At 42.7% G+C, this 26,614-nt stretch overlaps 1 protein-coding gene and 1 pseudogene across 2 annotated transcripts; both read left to right on the top strand.

Moving 5' to 3' along the window:
• Positions 1–1,583: 1,583 nt before the first annotated feature.
• LOC110493531 (small integral membrane protein 26-like) lies at positions 1,584–2,753 on the top strand. Its single transcript, XM_090204236.1, has 2 exons — positions 1,584–1,785; positions 2,096–2,753. Exons 1-2 carry the CDS (start codon positions 1,662–1,664, stop codon positions 2,275–2,277), a joined length of 306 nt encoding a protein of 101 aa, XP_090060362.1. The 5' UTR covers positions 1,584–1,661; the 3' UTR covers positions 2,278–2,753.
• Positions 2,754–7,220: 4,467 nt separating this feature from the next.
• Positions 7,221–23,515, top strand: LOC110493530 (D-aminoacyl-tRNA deacylase 1-like; annotated as a pseudogene). Its single transcript, XR_016487701.1, has 6 exons — positions 7,221–7,264; positions 7,732–7,822; positions 8,125–8,352; positions 18,609–18,706; positions 21,467–21,634; positions 23,108–23,515. The product of XR_016487701.1 is annotated as a D-aminoacyl-tRNA deacylase 1-like (transcript).
• The last annotated feature ends 3,099 nt before the right edge of the window (positions 23,516–26,614 follow it).

Raw genomic sequence — 26,614 nt, 5'->3', positions numbered from 1 at the left:
AGAGCTCAGTGACTTTCAACGTGGCACCGTCATAGGATGACACCGCCCCAACAAGTCAGCTCATCAAATTTCTGCCCTGCTAGAGCTGCCCCGGTCAACTGTGCTGTTATTGTGAAGTGGAAATGTCTAGGAGCAACAATGGCTCAGCCACAAAGTGTGATAGGCCACACAAGTTCACAACATAGGACCCCCGAGTGCTGAAGCACCTAGCTTGTAAAAATGGTCTGTCCTCAGTTGCAACACTCACTACCAAGTTCCAAACTCCCTTTGGATTTTTTGGATTTAACTAGGCATGTCAGTTAAGAACAAATTATTATTTGCAATGACAGCCTACCCCGGCCAAACCCGGACGACACTGGGCCAATTGTGCGCCACCCTATGGGACTCCCAATCCCAGCCAGTTGTGATACAGCCTGGATTCGAACCAGGGTGTCTGTAGTGATGCCTCTAGCACTGAGATGCAGCGCCTTAGACTGCTGCACCTCTCGGGAGTCCCAAATGTCAGCACAAGAACTGTTTGTTGGGAGCTTCATGAAATGGGTTGCCATGGCCGAGCAGCCGCACACAAGCCTAAGATCACTATGCACAATGCCAAGTGTTGGCTGGAGTGGTGTAAAGCTCACCGCCATTGGATTCCGGAGCAGTAGAAACACGTTCTCTAAATCACGCTTCACCATCTGGCAGTCCAACGGACAAATATTGGTTTGGCGGATGCCAGGAGAACGCTACCTGCCCCAATGTATACTGCCAACTGTAAAGTTTGGGGAAGGAGGAATAATGGTCTGGGCTGTTTTTCATGGTTCGGGCTAGCCCCCCCCCCCCCCCCCCTTCTTGTTTCAGCATGACAATGCCCCCGTGCACAAAGCGAGTCCCATACAGAAATGATTTGTCGAGATCAGTGTGGAAGAACTTGACTGGCCTGCACAGAGCCCTGACCTCAACCCCATCGAACACCTTTGGGAGCCAGGCCTAATAGCCCAACATCAGTGCCTGACCTCATTAATGTTCTTGCGACTGAATGGAAGCAAATCTCCACAGCAATGTTCCAAAATCTCTTGGAAAGCCTTCCCAGAAGAGAAGAGGCTGTTATAGCAGCAAAGGGGGGACAATCTCCATATTAATGCCCATGATTTTGGAATGAGATGTTCGATGACCAGGTGTCCACATACATTTACTTTTGATACTTACGTATATTTAAAACCAAATATTTTTAGACTTTTACTTTAGTATTTCAATGAGTGTCTTTCACTTTTATTTGAGATAATTTCTATTAAGGTATCTTTACTTTTACTCAAGTATGACAATTTACACCACTATCAGTTAGTGGATTTCTGGGCAACAGGAGTCTCTGCTAACTAATAATTAGTTATAGGATGACTAATAATGGAGTTGAATACACATCTGATAAGTTTAATTTTCCATTAATTACATGGCTATTATAATGTATTAATCAGTTGCACCATAATATCAAAATGCCTATGTAATTATATTATTAAGTTAAGTTACTGTTTTACATTTCCATTCTTTATTTATGTTATCTGTTTATTTATTTTACACCGGAAGTTATCGTCCAACTCGTTTTTTCCCCGGATTAATCCAACATGGCCGCGTCCTTGTGATTTACGATACATGTACAGTCAAGCGCAACATTTTTTGGAAACATGCAGATCAAAGATGTAGTAAAGTGGAATGTACGGGTGTCTATGCTGTACGCTTTCGGTATATGGACAATGCTTGGCACATACGGATATTATCAGTACACGGGGCGCAATGAAGAAAAGCCAGGTAGGCTACTCGCGTCACAGCAGCTCAGCTAACTAACTTGCTAGCAGTCACAGTTTGTCTAGGTAGCTATTTATCTAAATATCAATACCATAGCTACATATCACATTATATTATGGACTGTTATTGAACAAGCTGCCAATGATTTCTAATGGAAGTGCTTCCAAAGTTTGACAATATTGAATTTCCTTGACCTTGCAATTGTTGATAAACTCAAGCTAGACTTGTATCAGAATTCAGCACAAATTTACCTTTTATTCAATTACAAAATTGCATGTTTAGTAAATAATGTGTTCATCTTATCACCCTGCAGTCAAAGAAGAGAAGGAGGAACAACCTCCAAATCCTAGAGAAGTGACTATCCAGAGTGCACACATGAAAACCACCATCGTCTACAAGGAAAACTTTGTTCCTTATTCTACAAGGATGTACAATTTTGTCAGCTCGCTCAGTCGGGACTCTGCATCGGCTGACAGCCAAGACAATACAAAGTAATGGTGAAAAAGTGAAAATTGACATAAACTGATGCCATTGCCTGCCTAGGCTACCACATTTGAGATGTGTGTAGCAAAATACTTAGGAATTAACACTGTAAATTGTACATTGAATATATCTCTGTGTAAAATACACTGACTGAAATATTTGTCACTTGTACAATGAACTGAAATACCACAGTATCCCTCTGTTCGAGAACCCCGCTGCAAGCCTTGAAACCCTCTCTACCTACACTGCACACGTTCTCAATGCAAAGTGAGGACAACATCTGGCTGTTGAACTTCTAGATATGGCAGTGAAAACCTGTCCTGTGCATTGCTGCTGTATTACATTCAATCATATCAGATTTTTGCTGCAAAAATCTGAAATAGGACCATAACCTTTATCCAACTTGCAGTGTGTCTGACAAGCTGGCCTATATCATGTATAATTTTCAGCACTTCAAGATTAAATCAATAAAAATTCTGTCAAATAAACTTAGTTTGTAGATTAAGTGCAACTGCTAATTCAATGTTTGCTGTAATCTGTGTTGATCACAGTAATGTAATATCCATTTATCTGAGGACACACTACACATTAGCCTGTTATGATCTGTGGATTGTGTCTGGATGATACAATTGGGGAAGTACCAGTACCACTCGCCACAAATATTTTACAGTTGAAAATGTTCATGATGTGAAGAGGGAATTCAACAATTCTTTGAGGGTAGTGAAAGTTGATTTTTAAAAATGCCTCCTATCCTGCTGCGTTAGTTCTCCTTACCTGCTGCGTTAGTTCTCCGTGCCTGCTGCGTTAGTTCTCATTGCCTGCTGCGTTAGTTCTCCTTACCTGCTGCGTTAGTTCTCCTTGCCTGCTGCGTTAGTTCTCCTTGCCTGCTGCGTTAGTTCTCCTATCCTGCTGTGTTAGTTCTCCTTACCTGCTGCGTTAGTTCTCCTTACCTGCTGCGTTAGTTCTCCTTACCTGCTGCGTTAGTTCTCCTTACCTGCTGCGTTAGTTCTCCTTGCCTGCTGCGTTAGTTCTCCTTACCTGCTGCGTTAGTTCTCCTTGCCTGCTGCGTTAGTTCTCCTTGCCTGCTGCGTTAGTTCTCCTTACCTGCTGCGTTAGTTCTCCTTACCTGCTGCGTTAGTTCTCCTTGCCTGCTGCGTTAGTTCTCCTTGCCTGCTGCGTTAGTTCTCCTATCCTGCTGTGTTAGTTCTCCTTACCTGCTGTGTTAGTTCTCCTTTCCTGCTGCGTTAGTTCTCCTTACCTGCTGCGTTAGTTCTCCTTACCTGCTGCGTTAGTTCTCCTTACCTGCTGCGTTAGTTCTCCTTGCCTGCTGCGTTAGTTCTCCTTGCCTCCCCCCCCAGGTCACCCTGCACCAGCGCTCGCTTTGTGTTCCAGCGCCTCCTGATTTACAAATGAAGCACTGGATAAAGCAGATGCTTCTTGAGCCATACCACCAAGAGTAACTACAACTACTACATTTTAATCCGGGATGAAGATTAAAGGCTGGTTAATAAAAATGTGTTTTTGTCTACATACAGTCAGGTCCAAAATGATTGACACCCTTGATAAAGATGAACAAAAAGGACTGTATAAAGTAAATAATACAAATATTGAGCTACAATATTTTATGCTCCCAAACAAATTTCAATTCTAATATTTTATGCTAATAAAGACATTTTATCAAGTAAATATATATATATTTAAGATAAGGGTTGAAATTCATGTCTCCCATGTTTTCAATACTCCAGCACCATCTCCTTGTGAGGATAATGACACTGAGCCAACTCTGGATGGTTCTGACTTAGAATATGTGGACTACTACAAATACCTAGGTGTCTGGTTAGACTGTCGACTCTCCTTTCAGACTCACATTAAGCATCTCAAATCCAAAATTAAATCTAGAGTCAGCTTCCTATTTCGCAACAAAGAATCCTTCACTCATGCTGCCAAACATACCCATGTAAAACTGACTATCCTACCGATCCTTGACTTTGGCGATGTAATTTACAAAATAGCCTCCACAACTCTACTCAGCAAATTGGATATAGTCTATCACAGTGCCATCCGTACGACAAGTAATTTTTCCAATAATTGTTTCCAGACTTATTATTTCACTTATAATTCACTGTACCACAATTGCAGTGGGTCGGAAGTTTACATACACTAAGGTGACTGTGCCTTTAAACAGCTTGGAAAATTCCAGAAAATGATGTCATGGCTTTAGAAGCTTCTGGATGGCTAATTGACATTTGAGTCAATTGGAGGTGTACCTGTGGATGAATTTCAAGGCCTACCTTCAAACTCAGTGCCTCTGCTTGACATCATGGGAAAATCAAAAGAAATCAGCCAAGATCTCAGAAAAAAAATTGTAGACCTCCACAAGTCTGGTTCATCCTTGGGAGCAATTTCCAAACGCCTGAAGGTACCACGTTCATCTGTACAAACAATAGTGCGCAAGTATAAACACCATGGGACCACGCAGCTGTCATACCGCTCAGGAAGGGGACGCGTTCTGTCTCCTAGAGATTAACGTCTTTTGGTACAAAATGTGCAAATTAATTCCAGAACAACAGCAAAGGACCGTGTGAAGATGCTGGAGGAAACGGATGCTAAAGTATCTATATCCACAGTAAAATGAGTCCTATATCTAAATAACCTGAAATGCCGCTCAACAAGGAAGAAGCCACTGCTCCAAAACCGCCATAAAAATGCCAGACTACGGTGTGCAAGTGCACATGGGGACAAAGATTGTACTTTTTGTAGAAATGTCCTCTGGTCTGATGAAACAAAAATAGAACTGTTTGGCCATAAGGCCTACAAGCCTACAAACCTGACTCAGTTACACCAGCTCTGTCTGGAGGAATGGGCCAAAATTCACCCAACTTATTGTAGGAAGCTTGTGGAAGGCTACCTGAAATGTTTGACCCAAGTTAAACAATTTAAAGGCAATGCTACAAAATACTAATTGAGTGTATGTAAACTTCTGACCCACTGGGAATATGATGAAATAAATCAAATCTGAAGTCAATCATTCTCTCTACTATTATTCTGACATTTCACATTCTTAAAATAAAGTGGTGATCCTAACTGACCTAAAACAGGGAATATTTACTAGGATTAAATGTCAGGAATTGTGAAAAACTGAGTTTAAATGTATTTTGCTAAGGTATATGTAAACTTCCAACTTCAACTGTACTACCCACCACTGCGACCTGTATGCTCTCATTGGCTGGCCCTCGCTTCATATTCGTCGCCAAACCCACTGGCTCCAGGTCATCTATAAGTCTTTGCTAGGTAAAGCCCCGCCTTACCTCAGCTCACTGGTCACCATAGCAACACCCACTCGTAGCAAGCGCTCCAGCAGATATAGTTCACTGGTCATCCCCAAAGCCAACACCTTCTTTGGCTGCCTTTCCTTCCAGTTCTCTGCTGCCAATGACTGGAACAAATTGCAAAAATCACTGAAGCTGGAGGCTTATATCTCCCTCACTAACTTTAAGCATCAGCTGTCAGAGCAGCTTACCGATCATTGCACCTGTATACAGTCCATCTGTAAATAGCTCACCCAACTACATCATCCCCATACTGTTATTTTTTGTTGTTGCTCTTTTGCACCACTGTATCTCTACTTGCACATCATCATCTGCACATCTTTGACTCCAGTGTTAATGCTAAATTGTAATTATTTTGCCACTATTGTCTATTTATTGCCTTACCTCCCTAACTTTACTACATTTGCACACGCTGGACATAGATTTTTCTATTGTGTTATTGACTGTACGTTTGTTTATCTCATGTGTAACTCTGCGTTGTTGTTTTTGTCGCATTGCTTTGTTTTATCTTGGCCACGTCGCAGATGTAAATGAGAACTTGTTCTCAACTGGCCTACCTGGTTAAATAAAGGTGAAATATATATGTATATATATATATTTTTTTAAATGTAAATGTTTTATGAGATTGGAGAACACTTTGGTCGGGATCTTTGACCATTCCTCCATATAAAATCTTTCCAGATCCTCGATTTTCTTGTGTGTGCTTGGGGTTATTGTCTTGCTGGAAGATCCATTTGCGGCCTAGTTTCAGCCTCCTGACAGAGGCAACCAGGCTTTTGGCTTAAATGTCCTGGTACTTGGTAAAGTTCATGATGCCGTTGACGTTAACAAGTGCCTCTAGACCAGTGGAACCAAAGTAAACCCCGTAACATCCAAGATCCACCATGTATATCTGAAAGGGGTAAAAAAAACAAAAAAAAAAACACTAAATTAAAAGCCACCTGAAGACCTAGTCATGATTCCTGCATTTTCATAGACCCTGTAACCAAAATACAGGTATCGGGTCTGTGTGAATGGTGCTCTGCTTTTTTTCAGGTAAATTCATTAACACAAACAGGCCCAATGCGAACATGGTTTAACAACACCTTACCCTTCCAATGTGCCAGTTACCCACTGATATGTATCAAAGGGGTACAGTATACTGTCTGCAAGAAGATAGTAATTAAGGCGCTGTATGAAAGGGGGTCAACATTGCCTTATATATGTTTAATTTTTTACATTTTTATTACAATTTTATATTACCACATTTTCTGTTTGAAGTGGGTATTACACTGCCCTCCAGGAGTTGCTGAATTTCCTCTTCATTTTGCTCCACAATTCATGCACCCTGGTGTGGAGAGCGAGGTAGTGACAGTGCTCCCTTCCCTTTGAAAATGCTCATAATGACAGTACCGTAAGTTTTTGGGGCAAATGTGCAAAACACCAATTTAACTCCAGGAATCAGTACAGAAGGTATTTTAAGCATTTTCATGCTGTCTGATATGGTAGCAAAAGTTATCTACTGTACTCCCAACTGCTGCCGCTAGATGCCTCTGACAACGCAGCAAGGTTTCATGGGAAGTATGACGTTTACGTCTTTGCACCACTTCAATCTGATTCATTCTAGCGAGCGAGCTAATCAAAACAATGAAGGCAATCATTCAAAGAGTGTCAAACAGCGAGCGTGTCAGGTGAGTAACGCTGTCTACTTGTTATTATTTTATTTCTTTATCGCTCATAGTGTCAAAGAATGACAGAATCACCGGTAGGCACTTTGCAGGCAGCACAGAGGATTGCTAACGTTAGCTACCGTAGTTTGGTAGCCGCACGGCTATCCAGTCAAACGTATTTACAAAACACTTTTTCAGTGGTGTAAAGTAACTTAATTAAGTAAAAACACTTTAAAGTACTACTTAAGTCGTTTTAGGGGGTATCTGTACTTTACTATTTATATTTTTGACAACTTTTACTTTCACTTCTACATTCCTAATGAAAATAATGTACAATGTACTCCATACATTTGCAGCCTACTACTACTTGCAAGACTGCCAGTGTGTGCTAGATTAACCACACTTTTTGAGGAGGATGTGTCTCACACTGAATAATGAAAAGGACAATTATTTTATTGATTTGATAATTCTGTCCTGTGTTGTCACAGTGGGAGAGGTGCCCATCAGCCCAATAGGCAGAGGACTGTGTGTGTTGCTGGGTATATCCATGGAGGACACACAGAAGGATGTGGACTACATGTGAGTGTGGGTTCATTTAGTCACAAAACATTATCTTTGCACTACGGTACTGTAGCCCTTCTCCTACATAGGCAGGGCATAAGGGTCAGGTTCATATCTGTAATAGGAATTTGTAAGACAACCGTAGCATTCACATAGAGCTATTCATTTTTTATTTAGCCCAATAAGTTTGGAACATCTGCACAAAATACTTGCTCACTCCTATAGCCATCTCCTCTGTGACCCCAACACTTGGATTCTAATAAATGAATTATATATTTCAATCAATTCTATGCCCCAACATTAATTTCTTTGCTTCTCAGGGTTCGTAAGATCCTCAACCTGCGTTTGTTTGACGATGAGAACGGCCGGGCGTGGAGCAAAAGCGTCATGGACAGGGAATGTGAAGTCCTGTGTGTCAATCAGTTCACTCTGCAGTGCATAATAAAGGGTAACAAGCCAGACTTCCATGCCTGCAGAGCTGTCCCAGCCCTTCTATAATAACATCCTGGAACACCTGAGGAGCACCTACAAGCCGGAGATGATCAAAGGTGGGTGAACACACAGGACTAAATAGAAAATTATATTACTATGGGTGAACATCATTGACTGACACTGCAGGCTTACAGTCTGCTAAATACACACTAGGCCTATATCAGCTGCTATAACTATATTACGAGCTACTAAACAAGCCTGAGAGGATCAAAGGTGGGTAGCCTAGCGGTTAGAGCGTTGGTACAGTAACCAACATGTTTCTTGTTCGAATCCCAGAGCTGGCAAGGTGTAAAAATCTGCCGTTCTACCCTTGAGCAAGGCAGTTAACAACAACTGCTCCCCGGGTGCCGATGATGTCGGTTAAGGCAGCCCCCCGCACCTCTCTGGTTATGAGGGGATGGGTTAAATGCGGAAGACACATTTCAGTTGAATGCATTGAGTTGTACAACCGACTAGGTGTCAGTGTTCCCTCTAAGCTGCGTACAGCTCCCGTCAGACTGCCGCGCAGACAAAATATCCGTCCAGCCAGAGAAGCATGAGTTTGAACTTTACTCACCTTTCTTGAGATTTCCCCTTTAACACTATCAACATTTCGCTCTACTGTGGGAGTTGTGATCGAATCAACGCAATGTTAACCAATTTCAATGTAACATACCGACATTAAACAAACTATTCAAAACTTGGTATGCAAAACTAACTGTGAAAGATATTTTATTTGTAGGCAGAGCGCATTGGAGTAGGATTCTATAGTATTGCCCGTCAAGAGTCAGGCCCGTACCCTACACAGACCAGTGCGCCATAACTAATCAGAGCTGCAGTAGGCCTATATGCAAATAACCATTGCCACATATGGATCTGTGTCTTTCACTTTGAACTGGACTGTTTTTAGACTACATTATGAGCGATCGCGAATAGATGCTCTTGTTTTGAGATCAGAGCGAGAGCCACCTGTGCACGTTTGTTCATATTCTTTGCTAGTTAGTGAGTTATTAGCCCAGTTATAGCTCATTTCTAGTGCTTCCTACAAAAACACAAAACGTCTACATGTCTTGCCCTCTTTGAAAACGAGTCAGGTAAATAGATTTTTTGTAGGTCTTAAAAGGGGCAGTGTTGTATTTTGAGACAATAAGCAGAGTATAGCTTAATTTGTCTGATTCTCTGTAATAATGGTATGGAAATAATGTATTTTATTTTGAAAAGTGGTTTCTTGGAATAAAAAATCACACGTTTCAGTCACCTCCTTGTCTGAATGACAGGTGTATAAACAGGCAGTGCTTGACATGAACATGTTTTTTTTTTTCAAAAGTCTCATGGAATGTAGACTTACATTGAACACCACACATTGGCTGCTACTGTTGGCTGAATGATAGAACAGCTATTTCCATGTTATAATGTTAGGGGATGCATTTCTCCATTGTTTTTGATGGTAGGCCACTCGGGTAGGCCTACATTATGATCAAATAGCCACGGTAGCCTACTTGACCACTCTTACAACTGTAACTTAAAGGAGGTACAACCTCAGTGTTCACAGTAAACGCGTCCTGGAAGTTGCACAGAATTTTCACAACCTTCAAGTTTGTGCTCAGCAGACCTTAAATTTGCTCAGTGCCCAATTTTTTTTTGAGGGAACATTGCTTGGTATCCCATTTCCTTTTCTCACTATTGAGTTGAACCAAGCTGAGGTGTGTGATGCGCTGACCTGGTTACGCTTCCACTTTAGTGGCTGGAACCATGCTGGAAAGGACAATGTGAACCGGTAATATCAGAGCCAGCACTATAGGTCGGGTCAGCGCGATAGTCTGAAAAGGGTACAAGACTACAGTAGGCTCCACAAGCACTAGGCCTATACACTGAGTGTACAAAACATTTTTCATGACATAGACTGACCAGGTGAAAGCTATGATCCGTTATTGATGTCACTTGTTAAATCCACTTCAATCAGTGTAGATGAAGGGGAGGAGACAAGTTAGAGAATGATTTTTAAGCCTTGAGTCAATTGATACATGGATTGCAGATGTGTGCCATTCCGAGGGTGAATGGGCAAGACAAAATATTTAAGTGTCTTTGAACGACATATGGTAGTAGGTGCCAGGCGCACTGGTTTGTGTCAAGAATTGCAACGCTGCTAGGTTTTTCACACTCATCTGTTTCCTGTGAGAATCAAGAATGGTCCACCACCCAAAGGACATCCAACTTGACACAACTGTGGGATGCATTGGAGTCAACATGGGCCAGCTTTCGACACCTTCTAGAATCCATACCCCGTCAAATTGAGGCTGTTCTGAGGGTAAGGGGAGGGGGTGTTCCTAATGTTTGTTATACTCAGATATAGTGATATTGTAATATACACTATCTGCTGGCCTGGGCTGGGTGAGAGAAACACTGCAAAATGAGCCATATATGGAGTTTTTAAAATAGACTGCTATTGTACAGAATTTCACATCCAGTGACCCAAAAGTGTCAAGGACACTTTGCTGTGTAGGCAGTTTGTGGGCGGAGAGAAATGGACTCTCATAAGACACTCTAGATAGGAAAAGCCTAAATGAAGAGATGATTTTGATACCTTGGATATTTAATAGATATGTAAAAGGATCTGCATTCTTCTAAGTGTGTGGTTTTAATATTTAATGGCATTGGGTCAATGTTTTGCTCGGTACTGATTGCAAAAGGTAATTTGTTCAAGCGAAGAGGTGAAGCTAAAGTGAACAAAAATATAAACGCAACATGCAACAATTTCAAAGATTTTACTGAGTTACAGTTCATATAAGGAAATAAGTAAATTAAAGTAAATTCATTAGGCCCTAATCTATGGTTTTCACCTGACTGAGAAGGGGTGCTGCCATGGGTGGGCCTGGGAGGGCATAGGCCCACCCACTTAGGAGACAGGCCCAGCCAATCAGAATGAGTTTTTCCCCACAAAGGGGCATTATTACAGACACCATCCCCCTCAGATGATCCCGCAGGTGAAGAAGCCAGATGTGGAGGTGGTAAGCGGTTGCGACGCCGGTTGGATGGACTGCCAAATTCTGTAGAATGACGTTGGAGGCAGCTTATGGTAGAGAAATGAACATTCAATTATCTGGTAACAACTCTGGTGGACATTCCTGCAGTGAACATGCCAATTGCACGCTCCCTCAAAACTTGGGACATCTGTGGCATTGTGTTGTGTGACAATTTTAAAGTGGCCTTTTATTGTCTTCAGCACAAGGTGCACCTGTGTAATGATCATGCTGTTTAACCAGCTTCTTGATTATCCACACGTGTCAGGTGGGTGGATTATATTTGCGAAGGAGAAATGCTCACTAACAGGGATGCAAAGAAATTTCTGCACAAAATCTGAGAGAAATAAGCTTTTTGTGCGTATGGAAAATCTCTGGGATATTTTTATTTCAGCTCATGAAACATGGGACCAACATTTAACATTTTATTTTTGTTCAGTGTAATTGATAGCCTAAGGTGAATATCACAAACACTTGGAGAACAATAGTGAATAGAAGGGTTGCTGTTCATAGCCTGGGGAATTGAGACACAAGCTTAAGGCTTGACCAGGGTTAGGGTTGATAAGCCAATGCATTCCTAAGTGAAACAGCCTAGACTACAGGGTCACATGCAGTAGCCTTTATCCTTGAGGCCACTCAAGACTTGACTCCTAACCGGAAAGGCTCGGAATCAGTTGAATCGCCTGCTTTCCTGTTGAAACAGAGGAAACATACGTTGGCCTATAAGGTCATAGTTCACAGTGCAAATGTTATGGTTGTTCCACACATCTAGATAGGGGGTGTTTTTTTTCAGGCCATGTTTGTTAGTGAATTGGGTCTATAAGGTCATAGTTCATAGTTTTTATTTTTTTATTTCACCTTTATTTAACCTGGTAGGCCAGTTGAGAACAAGTTCTCATTTACAACTGCGACCTGGCCAAGATAAGGGAATGCGGTGTGACACAGAGTTACACATGGGATAAACAAACATACAGTCAGAACACAATATAAAAATCTATATACAGTGTGTGCAAATGTAGTAAGATTAGGGAGGTAAGGTAATGAATAGGACGTTGTGACAAAATAATTACAATTTAGCATTAACACTGGAGTGATAGATGTGCAGAAGATGAATGTGCAAGTAGAGCTACTGGGGTGCAAATGAGCATAAAAATGAATAACAATATGGGGATGAGGTAGTTGGGTGGGCTATTTACAGATGGGCTGTGTACAGGTGCAATGATCGGTAAGCTGCTCTGACAGCTTATGCTTAAAGTTAGTGAGGGAGATATAAGACTCCAACTTCAGTGATTTTCGCAATTCGTTCCAGTCATTGGCAGCAGAGAACTGGAAGGAAAGGCGGCCAAAGAAGGAGTTGGCTTTGGGGATGACCAGTGAAATACACTGCTCAAAAAAATAACGAGAACACTAAAATAACACATCCTAGATCTGAATGAATTAAATATTCTTATTAAATACTTTTTTTCTTTACATAGTTGAATGTGCTGACAACAAATTCACACAAAAATTATCAATGGAAATCAAATGTATCAACCCATGGAGGTCTGGATTTGGAGTCACACTCAAAATTAAAGTGGAAAACCACACTACAGGCTGAATCCAACTATGATTTAATGTCCTTAAAACAAGTCAAAATGAGGCTCAGTAGTGTGTGTGGCCTCCACGTGCCTGTATGACCTCCCTACAACGCCTGGGCATGCTCCTGATGAGGTGGCGGATGGTCTCCTGAGGGATCTCCTCCCAGACCTGGACTAAAGCATCCGCCAACTCCTGGACAGTCTGTGGTGCAACGTGGCGTTGGTGGATGGAGCGAGACATGATGTCCCAGATGTGCTCAATTGGATTCAGGTCTGGGGAACGGGCAGGCCAGTCCATAGCATCAATGCCTTCCTCTTGCAGGAACTGCTGACACACTCCAGCCACATGAGGTCTAGCATTGTCTTGCATTAGGAGGAACCCAGGGCCAACACCCGCACCAGCATATGGTCTCACAAGGGGTCTGAGGATCTCATCTCGGTACCTAATGGCAGTCAGGCTACCTCTGGCGAGCACATGGAGGGCTGTGCAGCCCCCCAAAGAAATGCCACCCCACACCATGACTGACCCACCGCCAAACCGGTCAGGCTGGAGGATGTTGCAGGCAGCAGAACGTTCTCCACGGCGTCTCCAAACTGTCACGTCTGTCACATGTGCTCAGTGTGAACCTGCTTTCATCTGTGAAGAGCACAGGACGCCAGTGGCGAATTTGCAAATCTTGGTGTTCTCTGGCAAATGCCAAACGTCCTGCACGGTGTTGGGCTGTAAGCACAACCCCCACCTGTGGACGTCGGGCCCTCATACCACCCTCATGGAGGCTGTTTCTGACCGTTTTAGCAGACACATGCACATTTGTGGCCTGCTGGAGATCATTTTGCAGGGCTCTGGCAGTGCTCCTCCTGCTCCTCCTTGCACAAAGGCAGAGGTAGCGGTCCTGCTGCTGGGTTGTTGCCCTCCTACGGCCTCCTCCACGTCTCCTGATGTACTGGCCTGTCTCCTGGTAGCGACTCCATGCTCTGGACAGTACGCTGACAGACACAGCAAACCTTCTTGCCACAGCTCGCATTGATGTGCCATCCTGGATGAGCTGCACTACCTGACCCACTTGTGTGGGTTGTAGACTCCGTCTCATGCTACCACTAGAGTGAAAGCACCACCAGCATTCAAAAGTAACCAATACATCAGCCAGGAAGCATAGGAACTGAGAAGTGGTCTGTGGTTATCACCTGCAGAACCACTCCTTTATTGGGGGTGTCTTGCTAATTGCCTATAATTTCCACCTGTTGTCTATTCCATTTGCACAACAGCATGTTAAATGTATTGTCAATCAGTGTTGCTTCCTAAGTGGACAGTTTGATTTCACAGAAGTGTGATTGACTTGGGAGTTACATTGTGTTGTTTACGTGTTCCCTTTATTTTTTTGAGCAGTGTATATCTGCTGGAGCGCGTGCTACGGGTGGGTGTTGCTATGGTGACCAGTGAGCTGAGAAATGTAATGTAAATGACATCGCCAAAGTCAAGGATCGGTAGGATTGTCAGTTTTACGAAGGTATGTTTGGCAGCATGACTGAAGGATGCTTTGTTGCGAAATAGGAAGCTGATTCTAGATTTAATTTTGGGTTGGAGATGCTTAATGTGAGTCGGGAAGGAGAGTTTACAGTCTAACCAGACACCTAGGTATTTGTAGTTGTCCACATATTCTGAGTTAGAACCGTCCAGAGTAGAGGTCGACCGAATATGATTTTTCAACGCCGATACCGGTTATTGGAGGACCAAAAAAAGCCGATACCGATTTAAAAATAATAATAAAAAAATATATATTAAAAAAAAGATGTATATTTGTAATAATAACAATTACAGCAACACTGAATGAACACTTATTTTAACTTAATATAATACATCAATAAAAATCCATTTAGCCTCAAATAAACAATGAAACATGTTCAATTTGGTTTAAATAATGAGTGTTCAAAGTGTTGGAGAAGAAAGTAAAAGTGCAATATGTGCCATGTAAAAAAGCTACCGTTTAAGTTCCTTGCTCAGAACATGAGAACATATGAAAGCTGGTGGTTCCTTTTAACACAAAACTTCAATATTCCAAGGTAAGAGGTTTTAGGTTGTAGTTAATATAGTATTTATAGGACTATTTCTCTCTATACAATTTGTATTTCATATACCTTTTACTATTGGATGTTCTTATAGGCACTTTAGTATTGCCAGTGTAACAGTATAGCTTCCGTCCCTCTCCTCACCCCTACCTGGGCTCGAACCCGGAACACATCGACAACAGCCACCCTCAATGCATCGTTACCGATCGCTCCACAAAATCCGCGGCCCTTGCAGAGCAAGGGGAACAACTACTCCAAGTCTCAGAGCGAGTGACGTTTGAAACGCTATTAGCGCGCACCCCGCTAACTAACTAGCCATTTCACATCGGTTACACCAGCCTAATCTCGGGAGTTGATAGGCTTGAAGTCATAAACAGTTCAATGCTTGAATCACAGCGAAGAGCTGCTGCCAAAACGCACGATAGTGCTGTTTGAATGAATGCTTACGAGCCTGCTGCCTACCATCGCTCACGAGCCTGCTGCCTACCATCGCTCAGTCAGACTGCTATATCAAATCATAGACTTAATTATAACATAATAACACAGAAATACAAGCCTTTGTTCATTCAATATGGTAGAATCCGGAAACTATCATTTCAAAAACAAAACGTTTATTATTTCAGTGTAAATTTTGCTGTTACATTGTACAACCTTCAATGTTATGTCATAATTACATAATCTGGCAAATTAGTTCGCAACGAGCCAGGCGGCCCAAGCTGTTGCATATAACCTGACTCTGCGTGCAATGAACGCAAGAGAAGTGACACAATTTAATCTGGTTAATATTGCCTGCTAACCTGGATTTCTTTTAGCTAAATATGCAGGTTTAAAAATATATACTTCTGTGTATTGATTTTAAGAGAGGCATTGGTGTTTATGGTTAGGTACAGTCATGCAACGATTGTGCTTTTTTCGCAAATGCGCTTTTGTTAAATCTGTTTGGCAAAGTTGGCTGTCTTTGTTAGGAAGAAATAGTCTTCACACAGTTCGCAACGAGCCAGGTGGCCCAAACTGCTGCATATACCCTGACTCTGTTGCAAGAGAAGTGACACGATTTACCTAGTTAAAAGAAATTCATTTTAGCAGGCAATATTAACTAAATATGCAGGTTTAAAAATATATACTTGTCTATTGATTTTAAGAAAGGCATTGATGTTTATGGTTAGGTACACGTTGGAGCAACGACAGTCCTTTTTCGCGAATGCGCACTGCATCGATTATATGCAACACAGGACACGCTAGATAAACTAGTAATATCATCAACCATGTGTAGTTAACTAGTGATTATGATTGATTGATTGATTGATTGTTTTTTACAAGATAAGTTTAATGCTAGCTAGCAACTTACCTTGGCTTCTTACTGCATTCGCGTAACAGGCAGGCTCCTCGTGGAGTGCAATGAGAGGCAGGTGGTTAGAGCGTTGGACTAGTTAACTGTAAGGTTGCAAGATTGAATCCCCGAGCTGACAAGGTAAAAATCTGTCGTTCTGCCCCTGAACAGGGCAGTTAACCCACCGTTCCTAGGCCGTCATTGAAAATAAGAATGTGTTCTTAACTGACTTGCCTAGTTAAATAAAGGTGTAAAAAAAATACAGATTTCCAATTGTTATGAAAACTTGAAATCGGCCCTAATTAATCGGCCATTCCGATTAATCAGTCAACCTCTAGTCCAGAGTAGTGATGCTAGACGGGCGGGCGGGTGCGGGCAGCAATCGGTTGAAGAGCATGCATTTAGTTTTACTTGCTTTTAAGAGCAGTTGGAGGCCATAGAAGGAGTGTTGTATGGCATTGAAGCTCGTCTGGAGGTTTGTTAAGTGTCCAAAGAAGGGCCAGAAGTATACAGAATGGTGTTGTCTGCGTGGAGGTGGATCAGAATCACAAGCTGCAAGAGCGGCATCATTGATGTATACAGAGAAAAGAGTCGACCCGTGAATTGAACCCTGTGGCACCCCCATAGAGACTGCCAGAGGTCCGGGCAACAGGCCCTCCGATTTGACACAATGAACTCTATCTGAGAAGTATTTGATGAACCAGGCGAGGCAGTCATTTGAGAGTCGGAAAGCCTTGGCCAGGTCGATGAAGACAGCTGCACAGTATTGTCTTTTATCGATGGCGGTTATGATTTCGTTTAGGACCTTGAGAGTGGCTGAGGTACACCCATAACCAGCTCGGAAACCAGATTGCATAGCGGAGAAGGTATGGTGGGATTCGAAATGGTCAGTGATCTGTTTGATAACTTGGCTTTCGAAGACTCTAGAAAAGCAGGGTAGGATAGATATAGGTCTGTAACAGTTTGGGTCTAGAGTGTCTCCCCCTTTGAAGAGGGGGATGACCGCGGCAGCTTTCCAATCTTTAGGGATCTCAGACAATACGAAAGAGGTTTAACAGGCGAAAAATAGGGGTTGCAACAATTGCGGCGGATAATTTTAGAAATAGTGGGTCCAGATTGTCTAGCCCAGCTGATTTGTAGAGGTCTGGATTTTGCAGCTCTTTCAGAACATCAGCTATCTGGATTTGGGTGAAGGGAAAGTGGGGGAGTCTTGGGCAAGTTGCTGTATGGGGTGCAGAGCTGTTGGCCGGGGTAGGGGTAGCCAGGTGGAAAGCATGGCCAGCCGTAGAAACAATCTTATTGAAATTCTCAATTATCGTAGATTTATCGGTGGTGACAGTGTTTCCTAGCCTCAGTGCAGTGGGCAGCTGGGAGGAGGTGCTCTTATTCTCCATTGACGTTACAGTGCAAAGATTATGGTGTTTCCACATCTACATAGGGGGTGGGTTTGTCAGGCCATGTTTGGTGGTGAATTATATGGTTGTTGGTCACAGCATAGAAATAAACGTTGTTATATAACATTTTCGGGGTGGCAGGTAGCCTCGTGGTTAGAACGTTGGACTAGTAACCGAAAGGTTGCAAGATCGTATCCCCGAGCTGACAAGGTAAAAAAATCTCTCTTTCTGCCCCTGAACAAGGCAGTTAACCCACAGTTCCTAGGCCGTCATTGAAAATAAGAATTTGTTCTTAACTGACTTGCCTAGTTAAATAAAGGTAAAATTAAAAATAAAGCTAAAATATACATATATTTAATTATATGGGTCACAGTGCAAGGGCAGTTCCACATTGGGGTAGTTTTCTTTTATCAGGTCGTAGTTGGTGATGGTGTTTGGTGGTGAATTGGTTCAAGCCACCGGGGAGAAGGTGTAGTGGAGGAACTCTGTGTCCCTGCTTGTAGTGGGACGCAAGCTCTCTAATTAGTCTTCTCACTGCCAAGGCCCAATCGCCTGAGTGGGAGAAACGAGATGATTCGGCGCTTTTTAGAACACACCACCCAGCCACCGGTTTCATGGGCAGATGATGTAATAAATCGAAACATACCTGGACCAAAGGGGAACATTTAAGTATAAACTTCCTGTCTTATTGTATCTTAACACCCTCTACCCCCAGGTCCCTGTTGTACAGAGATGTCACCTGCTTATAAATCATTGATATAGATTAATATGCACAATAAGCAAACTGCAGTGGCTGTTACTGGATGGAAACGTTGTGTTGTCATTTATATTGGCCTATAGAGGAAGGGGGAAACGAAGGAGGATCCTAGTTCTTTTAACTGTTTTAGACTCATTTAGATGTATTAAGGTTAACCTTCACATTTTCCTTTTGTCTTGTGTTTTTAGACGGGCAGTTTGGGGCCTACATGCAGGTTCACATCCAGAATGACGGACCAGTCACCATCGAACTGGTGTCTCCTTCTGCTCCCATGGACCCCAAACAGGTACAGTTGATGCTGTTGATTTCTGCAAGCAGGAAGTTGGCCCATGGTGTATGATGGTGTCATATTGCGGAGTCTCCCTTTATTAGGCTATGTATTGCTAGACTATATTTGTTCTAAATTGTTCAGACGTTCTCTCAGCACTCTATCTATCTGCCCTGCTATCCTCCAGCAGGTGGTGCTGCAGGCCTAACTTCTTGTAGTAACAGATGGAGAACGGACCATGATCAACATGCAAAGCTGCACTATTGTTTTTCTTAGTGCAGTGTTAGTCAACCTCTGGTCCATGGACCGGCACCGCTCCCTGAGATGTGGCTTACTGGTCCCTGAGATAGCTGTCAGACATTTAGTTGGTCAGTTTTCTGGCTTCAAGGAGGTGAACCATAGATCTTTTTTTAATATCTTTTTTATTTCATTTTACCTTTATTTAACTAGGCAAGTCAGTTAAGAACAAATTCTTATTTTCAGTGACGGCCTAGGAACAGTGGGTTTAACTGTCTGTTCAGGGGCAGAACGACAGATTTGTACCTTGTCAGCTCGGGGGTTTGCTAGTCCAACGCTCTAACCACTAGGCTACCCTGCCGCCCCAGTCCCTGATACAAAAACCAATCCTGATACTGTAGATGTGTACTGATTATCCCATGAATCTGTCCTGCTCTGTCCCAGCACCCCTCTGGCCTAGCTGAAAGACCACTGATTGACCAGAAGTGTCCAGAAGTGTGTGTGTGTGGAGGCGACATAACATATGATTGGCAGGCCAGGGCGAGGTGTGTGTGTGTGGGGGGGGGGGGCACCACCACCACCACCACCACCACCACCACCACCGCATGGGTGCCCCCGCTCTCCCCACAGGGATCGGTTGACTCCTGAGTCACTGTGCACTCTGTTACCATAACGACGGCCTCTGAAGGGGAGACTCAGGCCATGCTGGCTAAGAAATATATTTGGATGTGGAATAATGATTTATGAGTTCTGATGTGTAGCCGAAGTAGTGACAAGTTCACCCACAATGTTATATTAATAATGGTTGTCTTCTCTTAGGGACAGTTTCCTGGACCTAGATTAAGCTCTGTCCTGGACTATAAAGCATGCTCAATCTAAATTCTCCATTGAACATGCTTTTAGGACTAGGCTTAATCCTGATCCAAGAAACCTTCATGTTTTATAACACAGAGGGATTTGAAGGAGCCTTGATGAATGTGTTTACGCCACCACATCTACTTGAAAACATTGCGCTATGATCCAAACTTAGCAGAAAGCAGTCAGGTCCACTCCAAACAGCAGCAGCCATGAGGGAGTAGGGACATCCCTCCCTGCTTCTCCTAAACCATCCGCTTCACATTGTATTTTTTTCAAATCAAATCAAACTTTATTTGTCACATGCTCCGAATACAACAAGTGTAGACCTTACCGTGAAATGCTTACTTACAAGCCCTTTAACCAACAGTGCAGTTCAAGAAGAGTTAAGAAAATATTTACCAAATGAATTAAAGTAAAAAAAATAAATAAAAGTAACACGATAAAATAACAATATCGAGGCTATATACAGGGAGTACCGGTATCAAGTCAATGTGCGGAGGTACAGTGAGTCATTTGAAATGGTAGTGTTTTAGTTATTTGTCAATTGTTGAAGACTTTCTGAATGTGATTCCAGTCACTTCTGTGTGTGCATGCGTGGTCTTTGTGTGTGTAAACTTGGCTGACTGCTCGGTCCAATGGATGTAAGCGGCAGTCCTCAGAATTTTAATCTAGTCTGTTTTGGATATTTGGGATGTTGTTGTGCAGTTAGAGGGGAGTATGCCAATACTGAGAGGATCACCAGTCAACTGGGGGAGCAGCTTAAAAACACACACACACAGACATTTCCTTTCTATGAATCAGAAGCTTTATCGGATCCTAGGAGAGGGACAACAGAGCCTTTCAAACAATACCATTACGTTATCCTGTTTCTATTGTTCTGTGAAAGTAATTTGGAATATGAAACAGTGGTCTTAATCACTGAAATGTCAAGTGATCATTTTTATTGGGGGTTTTCTAAGCCACACAACACCCTGGGTAAGATGGTATATTGCTTGCTAGCTAGCTAACCCCGATGTAGTTTGTACAGGGATAACTAGATACATGGTGGTTTTTTAAAGTCTTATTCCCTTTAAATAATTAAGAGTTTGTGGGATGTTGTGGCTTTAGCATGACATTTAAGTCATAAATATTTCCTGTGGCGCTCATGAAAGTTTTAGCATGTATGTTTACAAACCTTTTCAGGGGTAGTTGTGTTCCTTTTAGTGTAGGGTTGTTGTTTACTCTTCTTTGAGCAGAACAGAGATAGCTGCTACAGTAGTTTCCTCAGGGAGGAGTCCAATAGATAAGCCTCGCAGCTAACCGTAGATGGTGAGTGAATGGGAAGATGGCTCTTTCTGAGTGTGACCGCTTTATACTTTATATTGTCAGGACAGTTAAGGCTTCATCGAAATGGTCATGGCTTCCGAAAATAGCAGCACAGTGAAACAAAGCTCTGATGTTTATTTCTCTTTCTTGTTCTGCCCTTTTCTTTTCATCTTCTCTTCTCTTGTTTTACTGTAGCCAAATATTTGAAACAGTTATACATAGCTAGGTCCCTGGGTTTTTCTTGGGCACGCGACTTGACCAGTAAAAACAGGTCACGTGACCATGACCAACTAAGGTCCCTACTAATTGCATTAGATCAATCCAAGTTTTGTCCTTCTCTTTTTAACCCTTTACCACTGGCCTTGTTTCCCCCCTCAGCTCGCTAAACAGGAGAAACAGCAGCAGAGGAAAGAGAAGCAGCGCTCTAAAGGACCCTTGGAGTCGGGCAGGGAGAGGGCCGCCCCGCGCCCCAGAGCCCAGGACCCTAACGCCAGCAGTGGAGCAGACGGAGACGTGTCGTCAGAGAGGGAGACCTAGGGCAGCACGGTGAGCCTTGAGTCACCCAACCTGCTGTGCTGGTAGTGCTGCATTACTTATACTAAAAATGTACAAATAAATAACCAATAAAGTTGTCCTCTGTTTGAGGGTTGATTTCGAGTCAAAGTAGTGGTATCTAGTGCTGTATGCATCTGCTACAAAACGCTTGACGTCACTGGCTCTTTACCACAGCTTCTGGATTTCATCTCTGTATTTATTGCACACATACAGTACATGGATGAAATAGAACCACTTCAATCCACATTGGTGTATGTTGTACTGCACATGGTCCTTGGTCGCTCCATGTTATTGTTGACATTGTAGTGAAATCACAGAGGAGGCTGTTTCTTATACAAGTGTTCAGATCTCCGGATTAGAGGGCTCTGCTCTTATTCATCCCTAGCGTTTGTTTACTAAAAACAGAGAAGTGGAGTCACTGCGTTAGTCAGTCAGCCCGCCCCTGCTTGCTCGCACGAGCGAGCCTGTGTTGTGGTGTGTTCGCGACTACGCCTTACCCCGTGTTGGGGTCAAATACGCAGTGACCCGTGGTGGAGTTGGTGTGGCTTCGGACCGAACACACCACCACACGACGTCACTACTGGGTGACGTGTCCTCTCTTTCATAACCATGCACATACACTTACACACACACATTATACACACACGGTACATACAATATATGTAATTTAGAGACACAACACACACACTGTACTCCCCTCACTTTACGAGACAAAAAGAGAGAAGGAAGCTGGAGAGAGGGGGGCGGGCTGGGTAAATATGCCGCAAGACATCAGCAAGGCCTCCCCGAGATGGTTGCATAAGGCCACTTTGTCTGACAGAGAGCGAAAGACGAGGGAGGGGGGAGGGAGAGATTGAGAATTGTTTTCATTTTTTTACTTTCGGGGGGGAACGCAAAGGCAGCAGTTCTCTGTGTGATAAGCAAGCTCAGACTTGAACTTGAATGTAGAGAAATGCTCACTCTCCTCCTCATCTCTTCCTCTCCTTTCCTCTCCTCTCTCTCGCTTCCTCAGTTCCGTCGCTTCATTTTTTTTAAAGGGGAACTTTGTCTCCCTGAGGTTTGCTTACTATGACTTAAAAATGAGCAGTGTGCACGACTGTGTGTGTCTCAGAATGATTAGAGTCAGTTTGTGACAAGTCTTCATCCTATCTTCCCTCACTTCCTTCCTGCAATGTTCTATTTAAATGAAATGTTCTTGTGGTTCTGTTACTGCAAGACTCCCCCTGCTCTCAATACTACAACTACTGCTCTTACAACAGCCACCACTCCTACTAATGCTACTGTGCCCAATACTACTGTGTCCAGTGCTACTGTGTCCAATACGGCTGTGTCCAGTGCTGCTGTGTCTAATGGTACTTTGTCTTAATGCTACTAACAGTCTATACAAGTTGCTCTGGATAATGGCACCTGCTAATTGATATTCTATATATGAATATACTGAACGATGTGCCTTATATCTTATAGATTTACCATATTGATGATGGGAGGAGCCGGAGGAGCCTAGTCTGCCAAAATGGACTTCATCTGCAGAGACTGTGAGACGTGACTCTGGACTGTCCTCCTGGAAGAATGTATGGGCCTCTTCCTCTCCATCTTTTTCTACAACATTGGCAGTCTCTGCCTTGTACCCTCTGCCACTGTCTTCCTCTACTCAAAGACAAGGGACCTTACACCCAAAACCCAAAGGCACCTATGACGGAGAGGGCTAGTGGCATCACAAGATGGAGATGCCGGACATTCTCTCAACTTACTTTTGGAGTTATTGTCTTAATCTGGACAACACATTTAATATTTATGAATGTTGTGAACATGATATGCTATACTGCTGTTTAGTGGATTTGAAAGTAAATGTTGTCATTTTATAAAAGAAAACATGGTGTGTGGACCTATGCTGTGTTTGTTGTGAGTGTGTGAGTGTGTAGATGCTCTATCCTTGTTCTTGGATGGTCTGAGGGAGGAACACACTTACCTTAACATTGAACACAAATACCTTCAAAACTCCAGTATTTAGTTGACAGAGCATCTATTCCTGGCCTACAGGAACTGCTGTGCCCTCGCAGCGTGACGTTGTGCTGGGATGAGATTTCTCTCCATGTTTATTTCTGGTTGAGAACAGAACGGGAGGAAACTGAGAAACAACGTCAGGCTCTGGAGATATCATATGAGGAGAAGACAAGACATGACCCAAATATGTCTGGATCTACTGTCGTTTTTAGGGGGCTCTACGCTCCAGACAGTAGACAGCCCCGACCTATGTTTCATCACAACAGGGAAAGTGACTGCTGGATTATGGATGTAGATACCAACCAAGACAGTACAGCAGAAGTGATGAAAGCCATTTTGATTTTAATGGTGCATAGTTGAGACTGTGTGGTTCCACATGTGTATCGGGGTCCCTACTGGCAATGACTCATTGATGGTGGAGGGGGGTATTCTACAGTTTGTGTGTGAGTTGTTCCGTCTTTGATAGTGTTTTGTTGTGGATCTCAGTACTGTACTACAAGTGTGCACTTCCGTGTGTGTATCATCTTCCAGGCCTTTGGAGCTGTGTCTGGGCGCGGTGTCAGTTCAGTTGGACATGGGAAAGTGGGTTAAATTCCAGGCATTCTGCTACATCTGAGACTGCTACAGTGTTTGGGATTGTCTGTTTCTTTCGGGGGCTTTATCTTGCCTCTCATGTGTGAGCCAGTCTCTTGCCAAACCCCACTGGCTATGGAAAAACAATTTAACTGGATTTAATTTGTTGCCCCCCCCCCCCCCCCCCACACTTCCCTCCTCCTCCTCCCCCTCTTTCTTTTCTTTTGTGCACCTCTGAGACTTTGGGAATTCATCCTATTTAGTATACTAAATAACTCCATGCCCGGGCTGAGTGCAGGATTCCTCTCTACAGGTTATAGGCAATCGTTCATTTCAGGGATGGTTTTATGCATAAAACCACATCTGGGCCGCAAACCGACAATTTGGTTGTGTGTGTGTTTGGTGTCTAGCTCTTATTTCTCATGTATTTTCTCATGACAGTACAATGCCATACTTCCTTCTGTGGTCAGGTAGCTTATAAGATACTTGTGTGAGAGGACAAACCTTCTGAGACATAAAGCACTATCTTGTTTGGTGCATTATTATGCTACTTTTGTCCCTTTAATCTCTCACACCACCATTTACCACCTCTTTTTACTTATTATCTCTCTTTCATTCTCTGATTCTCTCTCTTGTTCCTGGTTCTCTCTCTCTCTTGTTCCTTGACTCAAAGGGTTAAAGGAGGCACAATGAAACCTAGTTGCTAAGAGCCCTAACCACTTTTTCCACTCTTGCTGGAAACTTTCCAGTGCTATTTATAAGAAAACTCAAACAATCAAAACTCACAATCAAGAGCGACTGTCAGAATGAAGTTATTATCCTGAAATTATAAATATCCTAGAAGCACATTTTTTTTCCCATAAATTACGTGGATAGCCTAATATAATTTGTTTGGAGGAAAAAAATGGCCTCATTTCATATCCTTTACATTATGTGAAACCTTTCACTGGGCTAGGCCTGTTTATTCAAAGCATGCATGTCTAATGATATTAAATAACGTTGGGATAGTTATATTTCCCACTGTAAAGTAATCACAGTACATCTTATTTGATGAAATAAATATAAATTAATGTAAAATTTATGAGCAATGCATTCATTGATCTATTATGTAACGTATGCATAATAGCCTATAGCCTACTCAAATATTCTATAAAGTGGCCTGGGCACAAACAACTTCTGAAGATACAGTTGAAGTCGGTAGCTTACATACACTTAGGTTGGAGGCATTAAAACTCGTTTTTCCACCACTCCACATTAACAAACTATAGTTTTGGCAAGTCAGTTAGGACATCTACTTTGTGCATGACACAAGTCATTTTTCCCACAATTGTTTACAGACAGATTATTTCACTTAGAATTCACTGTATCACAATTCCAGTGGGTCAGAGGTTTTCATGCACTAAATTGACTGTGCCTTTAAACAGCTTGGAAAATTTCAAAAATATGATGTCATGGCTATAGAAGCTTCTGATAGTCTAATTGACATAATTTGAGTCAATTGGAGGTGTACCTGTGGATGTATTTCAAGGACTAACTTCAAACTCAGTGCCTCTTTCCTTGACATAATGGGAAAATCAAAAGAAATCAGCTGTCATACCGCTCAGGAAGGAGACGAGTTCTGTCTCCTAGAGATTAACATACTTTGGTGCAAAAAGTACAAATCAATCCCAGAACAACAGCAAAAGACCATGTGAAGATGCTGGAGGAAACAGGTACAAAAGTATCTATATCCACAGTAAAACGAGTCCTATATCGACAGCCTGAAAGGCCGCTCAACAAGGAAGTAGCCATCGCTCCAAAACCGCCATAAAAAAGCCAGACTACGGTTTGCAACTGCACATGGGGACAAAGATTGTACTTTTTAGAGAAATGTCCTCTGGTCTGACGAAACAAAAATAGAACTGTTTGGCTATAATGACCATCATTATATTTGGAGGAGAAAGAGGGAGGCTTGCAAGCCGAAGAACACCATCCCAACCGCGAAGCACGACGGTGGCAGCCTCATGTTGTGGGGATGCTTTGCTGCAAGAGGGACTGGTGCTCTTCACAAAATAGAGGGCATCATGTGGGAGGGAAATTATGTGGATATATTGAAGCAGCATCTCAAGACATCAGTCAGGAAGTTAATGCTTGGTCGCAAATGGGTCTTCCAAATGTATAAGTTGTGGAAAAATGGCTTAAGGACACCAAAGTCAAAGTATTGGATTGGCCATCACAAAGCCCTGACCTCAATCCTATAGAAAATTTGTGGGCAGAACTGAAAAAGTGTGTGAGCAAGGAAGCCTACAAACCTGACTCAGTTACACCAGCTCTGTCAGGAGGAATGGGCCAAAATTCACCCAACTTATTGCGGGAAGCTTGTGGAATGCTACCCAAAACGTTTGACCCAACAAA

The sequence above is a fragment of the Oncorhynchus mykiss genome, chromosome 17, assembly GCF_057628025.1.
Source record: "Oncorhynchus mykiss isolate SJ-2025 chromosome 17, ASM5762802v1, whole genome shotgun sequence".
Taxonomy (NCBI): domain Eukaryota; kingdom Metazoa; phylum Chordata; class Actinopteri; order Salmoniformes; family Salmonidae; genus Oncorhynchus; species Oncorhynchus mykiss.
Note: the sequence above shows the minus strand (reverse complement) of the source record. Positions and strands in the feature narration are given on the sequence as shown.